General features: G+C 42.1%; 1 protein-coding gene across 1 annotated transcript; it reads left to right on the top strand.

Annotated features, from left to right (window-relative positions):
- The first annotated feature begins 221 nt into the window (after window positions 1–221).
- Window positions 222–1,175, top strand: LOC102868342 (olfactory receptor 51G2-like). Its single transcript, XM_006885532.1, has one exon. The coding sequence runs from the start codon at window positions 222–224 to the stop codon at window positions 1,173–1,175; it is 954 nt and encodes a 317-aa protein (XP_006885594.1).
- Window positions 1,176–11,077: the final 9,902 nt, after the last annotated feature.

Raw genomic sequence — 11,077 nt, 5'->3', positions numbered from 1 at the left:
AGTACTACCCGTAGGTTTTTCAAGGCTGTACCACTTGTCACATCTTTGTCCCATGGGGTAGCTGATGGTTTTGAACTGCCGACCTTCATGTTAGCAGCTGAGCTCTTTAAACATCACACCACCAGAACTTAGCTTTCACTTTTATAGGAACTTTATGAATGATACTCAAATGAATGAATGCCTCTTATCCCTAGGGCAGACACCTCCCTTCTGGAATCGTCATGTTCTCCTGCAACACCAGCACTTTTGCACACTCCACATTTCTCCTCACTGGCTTTCCAGGCCTGGAGGCCTCACACCATTGGGTATCCATCCCCATCAACTTGGTCTGTGTGGTTTCCATCCTGGGAAACAGTATCATCCTTTTCCTGATCCGCACAGACCCCGCCTTGCATGAACCCATGTACATCTTCCTGTCCATGTTGGCAGCGTCTGATCTGGGCCTGTGTGCTTCTACCTTCCCCACTATGGTGCGGCTCTTCTGGCTCGGTGCTCGTGAGCTACCGTTTGACCTCTGTGCAGCACAGATGTTCTTCATTCATGCCTTCACCTATGTGGAATCAGGTGTACTGCTGGCCATGGCCTTCGATCGCATTGTTGCCATCCGGAATCCTCTGCACTATGCCACAATCCTTACCCACTCTGCCATGGCCAAAGTGGGGGCTGCCATTCTAGTGAGGGCTGTCCTACTCAACCTCCCAGCACCCATCCTCCTACGGCGCCTGCTCTTCCCACAAATCAGCATACTCTCCCACTGCTATTGCCTGCACTGTGACCTGGTGGGCCTTGCTTGCTCCGATACCCAGATCAATAGCCTAGTTGGGCTGATTTCCATCCTCCTTTCGCTGGGCCTTGACTCCTCCCTTATCATGCTTTCATATGCACTGATTCTACGGACTGTCCTGAGCATTGCAGCACCCGGGGAGAGGCTCAAGGCACTCAACACGTGTGTCTCACACCTCTGCATTGTTCTTATCTTTTATTTGCCCAAACTGGGGCTATCTGTGTTACACCGAGTAGAGAAGCACAGCTACCCTGCTCTAGCCGTGCTCATGGCTAACCTACACTTCCTGGTCCCTCCCTTCATGAATCCAATTGTCTACTGTATCAAATCGAAACAGATTCGCCAGGGTCTCCTAAAGCGCTTCCAGCAGAAGAGGGTTGATGTCTCTTAGAACACGAGAAGCACCTGGGAGCTTTTGGGGAATGAGAGGACTGCTGAAAAGTTAGTGTTGAGATTTACAAATGATCCTTATTGTTGAATTCTTTGAAGGATATTATTAGTTTCTGTAATTCTGGAAGGGTGGAGGGACGGCGCAGGAGGGGAAGACCCTCTATGAGATGGATTGATTCAGTGACTGGGGTGATCGGGATGGGTGTGTCAGAGGCAGTGCGGTTGGCGCAGGATAGAGCAGGGTTTAGGGCTGTTGTGCATAGGGTTGCTATGAGTCGAAAACGACTCGACGGCACATAACAACAACAACAACAACAACAATTCTAATTAAAGGAGGTCTGGTGGCTCAGTAGTCACTTTTGACTCTTAGTCAAAAGATTGCCATTTTGAACCCATAGCTGCTCTGTGGGAGAATGATGTGGCAGCCTTCTTCCTTTAAGAATTATAGATGCCAACTAGTGGTTTCTGTAAATCCAGTTGTTTGGTTTAAGTGAGTTCAATATCTGTTTGGCCAGACCAGCCTTGAGTGGACCAGACTGGATAACTGTGGCTCAGACCAACCTAAACTAGACGAGACTAATACAGATCAGCCTAAACCAGATCAGAGTGGCTCAGACTGGACTGGACTAGCCCAGCCAAAACTGGATTGAATCAGCCTGAACATGATGAGACTGGCCCAGACCAGCCTAAACAAGCCCAGACAGCACAGCTAAACCAACCCAGATAAGACCAGACAAGCTCAGATCATTCCAGACTGGCTAAAATTGGCCTAGACCAGACCAGACCAGGCCAGACCAGACGGGCCCAGGCTAATCCTGGCTAGTTCAGACTGTTCCAATCCAGGCCAGACTGGATCAGATTGGCCCCAACCAGATCAGACCATACTGGGCTGAATAAGACCATACTGGACAAGATTGGACCACATAAGACCAGACCATACTGACTTTACCACACCAGACCAGACCAGACCACATCAGAGCAGAACAGACCACACCACTAACTGCTGTCAATTCTAACTCATGGAAATCCTCCATCGGGTTCCTGAGATGTAAATCTTTTAGGAGAAGACTGCTTATTTTTCTATTATGGGATGACTGATGGACTCAAACCACTGATGTTTTGGTTAGAAGTGCAAAAGGTAATGTATTATGACTCCAGAGCCCCTTCTTGGAAGATGAGAGGTTTTTAAAAGATAGCTTTTACTATTTAGGAAGGTCTCTCATCAGAGTCAGAAAGCTTGAGTCAAACAAAACACCACGTTTACTAGGCCCCTCTTTTTGTTTCATTCACTATTCCATGTTGTTGTTGTTATGTGCCATCGAGTTGCCCATGGCTCATAGCAACCTTATGTACAGCAGCTCTGAACCCTGCTCTGTCCTGAGCCAGTTTCACTAATTTTGACATACCAACCTCCATCGCCTGAGTTACTGTATCATTTAATCTCATCTGGGATCTTCCTCTCCTATGCTCTCTCTCCACCCTTCAGAGAATGATGTCCTTCTCCAACGACCAGTCTCTTCTAGCCACATGCCTAAAATATGTGAGACAGAGCTCTTAAAATCCTAGCCTACAAGGAGTAACTTGGTTTCACCCTCTCCAAGACCCTCTTCTTAGTCACTGTCCAGCTTTTTGAACCATAACAAGTAATTGTGAAGACGGCCTGGATTAGGTGCACCATATCTCTAGACTGACATCATTGCTCTTCAGCACTCTGGAGAAGTCCCTGACAGCAGATTTTCCCAATACAATTTATCTTTTGATTTACTGACTACTGGTGTTAAGAATGTTGATTGTGGAGCCAAGTAAGCTGTAAATGTTTATAACCTCAATCTCTTCCCCATCTGTCATGGTGCGGCCATTTGGCCCAGTGGTGAAAATTTTTTGTCTTCTTGATGTTGATCTTCAATCCATTTTGAACACTACAGTCCTTGACCTTTTGTAGCAAGTGCTTCAGGTCTTCTTCAGTTTCTGAATATTGTAGGTTGTTGATGAGTCTTCCTCCAATGTTGATGCCACACTCTTCCTCATAAATCCATGCTTCCTGGATGATCTGTTCTGCATATAGATTTAAAAGGTATGGAGACAGGATGCATCCCTGACACACTTCTTTTCTGATTTTGAACCATGCAGTGTTTCCATGGTCTGTTTTGAGGACTGCTTACTGGTCCAAGTATAAGTTTCACATAAGCAAAATCAAGTGTTCTAGGATTCCCATTTTCCTCAAGGTTAGCCACAATTAGTTGTGATCCACACAGTCAAATGCCTTTGCATGGTCAATGAAACACAGACATCCTCCTGGTACTCTTTGCTTTCTGCCAAGATTCACCTGACATTGGTAATAATTCCTCTAGTAATTGAACATGTAACCAAAATGCTTTCATAATAATGGGTGACTGGAATGTAAAAATTGGGAACCAGGAAGAAGGATCAGTAGTTGGAAAACATGGACTTGGTTACAGAAGTGAGGATGTGGATAGATGATAGAATTCTATACAATCAATGATTTCTTTATAGCAAATAACCTTTATAAGAATCAAACTCTGGCTATACATATGTATATCACCAGATGGAATGCACAGGAATCAGACTTATTACATCTATGGAAGGAATTGTTGGAGAAATTGAATATCAGCAGTGAAACCTAGGCCAGGTGCTGATTGTGGAACAGACCATCAACTGCTCATTGCAAGTTCAAATTAAAGCTAAAGAAGGTTAAATCATATCCACAGGAATAAAAATTTGATCTTGAGTCTATCTTCTCTGAATTTAAAAACCATCTCAGGAATAAATTTGAGGCCTTGAACACTGATTAGCTGTGAGAAGATATCAAGAATATCATTCATGAAGAATGCAAAAAGTCATCACAAAGAAGTAAAAAGAAGAAAAGACCAAAATGAATATTTCACTATTCCATATATAAGAAAATTATGATTTGGGAAGCTAGCATGCCTATTACTCTGAGTCTCTCACTTCTCTTGATTGGAAATCTTAAAATGAGATGATAGTATTTGGAACTACAAACAACCTTGGAAAGTGAAAAATAAGCAAAACTAATCAAATAAAAAAAATTTACACAGAATCCTAGATCTAGAAAAATTCCTATGGGCTCTGGTGGCGTAGTGGCAAGAAGCTGCACCGCAATCCCGAAGGCACGCAGCTTGAGCCTACCATCCACTTTGCGGGAGATGGATGGACAATCTCCTCCTATGCAATTAACTGCCTCTAAAAACCTGCCAGAGGGTCGGGTATGGATTAGTCTCAACTCGAAGGTACCCACAACAACTACAACAACAACCACAGAAGTAATAGACTGATTGGTTTAGTAATAGAAGAAAGTTTGAATAGTTTGCTGTCGTGTTTTTTTTAAATTTTTTTAAAAAAATATTATTTTTGTGTGAGTGTACCATCAAATCAAATCTGACTGGTAGAGGAAGAGATTGTCCCTCCTTCCCCGGCAGAGCATCTGGTGGTAGTTTGTTGTTATGTGCCATTGAGTCACTTGAGACCCATAGTGACCCTATGTACAACCGCCCTAAACTCTGCTCTGTCCTGTGCCAATCACACTGTCTCCGATACACCCATCCCGATTACCCCAGTCACTGAATCAATCCACCTCATAGAGGGTCTTCCCCTCTTGTGCCATCCCTACCAAGCATCATGTCCCTCTCCAAGGACCGGTCCCTCCTTACAACATGTCCAAAGTCTGTTAGAGCCTCAGAATCCTTGCCTGCAAGGAGCTTCCCAGTTTAACCCTTTCCAGGATGAATCTGTTTGTTTTCCCAGCAGTCCATGGTACCCTCAATACTCTTCTCCAGCATCAAAGCTCAAAGGCATCAATTCTCCTTCTATCCTCCTTAGTCATTGTCCAACTCTCTGGTGCATAACAAGTGATAGCAAAGACCATGGCCTGTATCAGATGCACCTTAGTCTCCAGCGAGACACCATTGCTCTTCAGTACTTTCAAGAGGTCCCAACAGAAGTTCCCATGGGAATACATCTTTTAATTTCCAGGCTCCTGGTGCCAAGAGTGTTGACTGTGGAGCCAGGCAAACTAAAGCTGTGAACAATCTCAATCTCTTCACCATCCATCCTGATGCTTTCAATTGGCCCAGTGGTGAGAATCTTTGTCTTCTTGACATTGAACCTCAATCTATATTGGAGGCTGCCGTCCTTGACCCTTTGCAGCAAGCGCTTTAGGTCCTCCTCAGTTTCAGCAAGGAGGGTTGTGTCATCTGCATATCACTATCATGTTTGAATAGTAGACACACATTTAAAGACTGCAAGGATCCTCTGACTTCATTATTCTTTCCTTTTCTCAGTAGTTCTGCGCTTGGAGCTTTCCCCCCTCTATCACACTCACAACCATACTACTGAATGTTGCAGGGCTTCCCTGAAGTCAAGTGCTAGAAGAATAGGGGATTTTATGTCTCTGAAACTTTACCTTCAGAGAGCTGACCAGTTGGTCACCAGTTGTTATTGTTAGGTGCTGGCAAATATAATTTATGGTGACCATATGAACAACATATCCGAACCCCATCCTATCCTGTGCCATCTTCACACTTCCTGACACACTAGAGCCCATTGGGGCAGCCTCTGTGTCAATCCACTTGGTCAAAGGCCTTCCTCTCCTTCAACAACCCTCCATCCTTCTAAGCATCATGTCCCTCTCAAAAGAATAGCCCCTCCTAGTAACATACTAGAAGCATGTGAGAGAAAGCCTCATCATCCTTACCTCCAAAGAGCACTCTGGCTGTACTCTCTCTAAGAAATATTTCTTTGTTCTTTTGACAGTCCTTGGGATGTTAAGTGCTTGCCAGTAGGTTTTTTTAAATGTAAATATCTGTATGATAACCCCCCCATTCACACAGCCTTTGATATGAATTGCATGTCACTATAAAGAAAACAAAAATCCTCATCACTGGATCAATAGGAGGCATTATGGTATGTGGTAAAAGGTTGAAGTTGTCAACTATTTAATTTTACTTGGATTCACAATCAACACCCTTAGTGGCAGAAGTCAGGAAATAAAAACTTAATTTGCACTGGGAAAAAATAGGCTGTTAAAGACCTCTCTAAAACCCTGAAGAGTAATGATGTCAGTTTGAAGACTAAAGTGTGCCTGATTCAAGCAATGATCTTTTCAGTTACTTCCTATGCATCTGAAAGTTGGAAAATGGTTAAGGATGACAGAAGAAGAAGTGATGCCCTTGAATTGTGGTGTTGGTGAAGAAAATGAATATCCCATGGACTGCTGAAAGGACAAACAATTCTGTCTTGGGGGAAGTGCAACCAAGTTGTTCCTTATAGATAAGGATAGTGAAGCTTTGTCTCCTATACTCTGGGCATTTTCTCAGGAAGGATCAATCCTTGGAAAAAGACATCATGCTGGGACATATGGAGAGTCAGAGAAGGAGGAAGACTCTCAACAACATGGAGTCACACAGTGAATAGTCACTGTTCTAGAACAGTGAGTTCAAGCATATCAGATATATTGAGGATGGTGTAGTAGAGAGCAAGGTACAGATCTGTTGTTCACAAGGTCACTCTAAACTGTAGATGACTTGGTGGCACTGAACAGCGGCAGCATCAACAACAATAGCAATGACAACAACAACAAATGTCTGTGTATGTCCATAGGAAGCCCCCACTCTTAGTCATTATGCTGTTCAGGGTATACCCTACCTTCTTTGCAGAGCATCCTGAATTAAAATCTCAGCTCTGACTCATACCAATTATATGTCTTAAGTTAGTCATTTTAACTCTGTGAATTGTCATTTCCTCATTATTACAAAGGCCTATCGTTCAAATCCATCATCTGCTCTGCAGAAGAAGGATGAGCAATCTCCTACCATGTGATATATTACTTCTGAAAACCCACTGGAGAATCAGGTTGGTTCTAACTTGTTGGCACACAACAACATCATTAAAAAGTGGGCACAATACCTACCTCATAGAGATGTTGTAAGGATTGAACTAGACAATGTATATAAAATACTTCACTCAGCAGGAAAATACCAATTTTATTCGAGTGTGGTTATTTGTTTAAAGCCTCTTCCCTATGCATTTCAAACTTAATGAAGGTAAGGATGGCATTTATATTTTCTGACTTGTTAAACTTTACCATTTAGCACAAACGTTAGAACAGTATAAGTCTAACAGGGACTTGTGAAAAGGGTGGTATGGTGAGTAGGTGGTATAGTGCATACAGAGCACCAATACAAGAGCAGGCAGTTGAAATCAACTAGCTATCCTGCTGGAAGAATATGGGTAAGGCCCTGCCAAGTAATTTGCAGCCCAGAAAAACCCACTGAGGGTAGGAGTGGTCAATCTGAGCCGGTTCCAACTCCAGGCTAATAACTGATTCCTAGATATTAAAAATAATGAGTTAATAAATGGAAGTCTAGATTCTTGGCAAATAACGAATGCAATTAATTGGATAATTTAAAAAACTCAATAGATTTTCAGTGTTTATAATGGCTATTTTTAACACTATGCTAGATGGAGAAGAGATTGTTAACAATTTTAGTTTGCATCCAGGAAATCAAAAGGCAAATTGAATTAGCAAAGTTTGGTGCCAGGGACCTGTCCAGAGTGCTGAAGAACAAAGATCTCAGTCTCGAGACTAAGGTGCACCTGATCCAGGCTGTGATCTGTGCAATTACTTGCTGTGCAGCAGATAGCTGGAAAATGAATAAGGATGACAGAAGAAGAATTTATGCCTTTGAGTTGTGGTGCTGTGGAAGATTATTGAACATACCATAGACTGCCAAGAGAACAAGCAGGTCTGTCCTCGAGAGGGTAAAACCAAGTGTCTCTCTGGAGGCATGGTCTTTGAAGCTCCGTCTCACATACTTTGGGCATGTTGCCTGGAGGAACCAGTCATTGAAGAAGCACATCATGCTTGGAAGGGTGGAGGGACAATGCAGTAAAGGAAGAGATCCTGGATAAGATGGATTGACTCAGTAACTGGGATAAGGGGGTAAGTATGTCAAACTTAGTGAGACTGGCTCAGGAGCTATTGTTCAGAGCTATTGTTCATAGGATTACTATAAGTCACAGGTGACCTGATGACACATAGGAACAACATTTGGTTTATAGGTTTGTAGAAAATAAATAATGTTATTCAAGGGAACATAGGTACATAAAGTTCTTTGATTCTCTCTACTTCATAATTTGGTCTCACAAGGACACTAGTTTGCCCTTCTGTCCCCCAATAAAGCCTCAAATCCACTATAACTGATTTGGTTTCAACTCACAGTGGCCCACCATTGCATTTCTCAGTCTGCATATACATATTTTTTAAAAAATTTAATTTTATTAATTTTAATGAACATTTACAGAGATTTTGGATTTCCATTCATTCATTGTTGCACTATTTTCTCTACCCCTCCAGTTCGTTCCTCTCTTTTTTTCCCCTTGAAAGGCTGTTTTAATTGTCCCATTGCCACATTGCTTGTCAAAACCAGATCTGATTAATCTCCTTTGTCAGTGTGTCCTTTGCCCTTTTCTATCACTCCTCCCTGAGAGAGATTTCACCCTGACTCATAAGGAAAAGGGGACAGTGTATTCTCTTAGCTACTTCCTGCTGAAAAGGGACGCTGTAGGTTTCAGGGTGAAGGTCTTCTCTCACTGCTCTAAAGGGCCCCTTTGGCAATAGGAAATATGTAGACTATTATGGAGATTCATTTTGGAATTTAGATACACTATTATCAATTGTGCTTAGCCATACATGTTCATATCCTTGAAGATGCATCATGGAACTGTTGCAGCCTAGAAGACACAAATTTAACTAAGAAGTTAAAAGTACATGAGTCAAAAATTAAAAGCAATAATATTCTGTAGAGGTTCTAACAGTGGCACAAATCAAGTTACAGAGGGAAGGTAGTTCTTAGAATAAAAGGCTTATGATGAGCTCTGGTGGCCTAGTAGCAAGAAGGTACACTGCAATCCTAGAGGTACTGGGTTCAAATCCACCAGATGCTTTGCTGAAGAAGGAGGGACAATCTCCTCCTGTACCAGTCAGATCTGATTTGATGGTACACATATAAAAAGTAATTAAAAAATTAAAAAAAATAAATAAAAGGCTTATTGACTAGCACTTTGTCTAGTATAAAGGTTAGGAACCACAAGATGTAAAGGCTCAACTATGTCATTTATTGTTCTTAAGTCCTGGACCAAATTCCATCTACCACTGGGTTGTTTTACAGCTTGGAAGTCTGCATGCAAGACAGAGGTGAAGTAAGGAATTGCTTATGAGGTTTCCCATCATTTCCAACAACTAAGAAGTAGTGAGAAGAGTTGGGACCTCAGATGGCTTTTAGGACCAAATAATAGGCTCATGTGTCCAGGAGAAAATGAATATACTTAACAGTAATGTTAATGCTCACCCACGGCTCTTCCGGTAGGATCTGAATCGTTGAAGCATCCTCCTTTGTTTCCAGCTGGGAGCTGGGGCCTGTCAGTCCTCTCAGCCACGAGGACCTGATGTGGGCCGCTCTTGGCCATGTGTCCTTCAGATCCACACTTAAAGCAAGTGAGTGGGAGCTTCCTGTCTACTCCCTTGCCTATCGGTGGCTCTCGTCTGTGACACTGTCTACTGAAGTGGCCCAGCTTTCCACAGTGGAAGCAATTCTGACCTCCTTTACTACCTTTGGGTGGCATTGTTTATGAGTAAGACTTCCTTTTCCTGACACAGGCCCTAAACTGGCAGCAATAGCTGTCCCAATAATTTTGGCTATTCTCTGGTCTTTTCTCTTCCCTCTAGATCCCAGTTGTTAAAAGAGGGAAAAATTTAAACAAATAAATAGCAAATAATTTTGAACAATATGGTCTTTTAAGTTTAAGGCTAGAAATATTAATAATGTGATCATTTCCAATCCAGAGATATATGTTTCAATGCAGTTCCTATTTTCCATAAATGGTTTTGGTAAGAATATTGTAAATGTGGATAAAGTTCCACTGTTCCTCCTCCATGCCATGATATAGTGTTATTAGCATAAGCAGTTATAAATCCATTGCCTTCCTTACTCCAACTTATTTTTTTTAAATTTAAGTATATTATTAATCTCTCTGTAAAAATTTATAGAGACCTTGGATTTCCATTCATTCATTGTTGCACATTTCTCCCCTCCCAACCCTCCTCCCCCAGAACACCACCCTCTTGGAAAAGTAAAATAAAAAATCTTTCATTGTTTTACTAACCCTCCCCCAGGTCTAGTCCATCATGTAGCCTTCACTCTAGACTCCTGTCATGACAAAAATACCTTAATTACTTATCCCTTTTAAACAGTTTTCTCCCTCATCTGTTTCAGTGCAGTATACATTATTGAACCAATCTTTCTCAGTCTCTCCCCAACCCCAAGGTCAGTCCTCTTTTACAACAGTGGCACCATGCAATATTTGTCCTTTTGTGACTGGATACTTCACTCAGCATAATGTCCTCCAGGGTCACCCATTTTGTATAATATTGCATGAGCTCCTTGTTTTTCAATGCAGCATAGTATTCCATTGTGTGAATATACCACAGTTTCTCTATCCATTCGTTTGTCAATGGGCACTTAGGTTGTTTTCAACTCCTTGCTATTGTGAACAAAGCTGCAATAAACATGGGTGTGCTGTATATACATTTTTATGGGAGGAGACCGTCTGTCTTTCTCCTCAAAGTTGCTGATTGACTCAAACCACTCGAGGTGTGTGACCTCTTTGTAAGGAAATCTATATAAAATGTAGCCAAGACTTGTCTTGGGTTAAGTGAAGAGTATATTCTATGTCTGTGACACTCTGGAACAAGATTGAGTTCTGGGTGCCTGGAAAATAAGTGACTGTATCACCCCACACCTTTTTGAGTCAATTGAAAACACAATCTTTTTCCAAGTCCAGCTAACAAGAAATTAAGGGATTGAT

The sequence above is a fragment of the Elephantulus edwardii genome, unplaced genomic scaffold (assembly GCF_000299155.1).
Source record: "Elephantulus edwardii isolate Elephantulus edwardi_28Jun2011 unplaced genomic scaffold, EleEdw1.0 scaffold00044, whole genome shotgun sequence".
In the NCBI taxonomy this organism is placed as follows: domain Eukaryota; kingdom Metazoa; phylum Chordata; class Mammalia; order Macroscelidea; family Macroscelididae; genus Elephantulus; species Elephantulus edwardii.
This window is presented reverse-complemented; position numbering and strand designations above follow the sequence as displayed.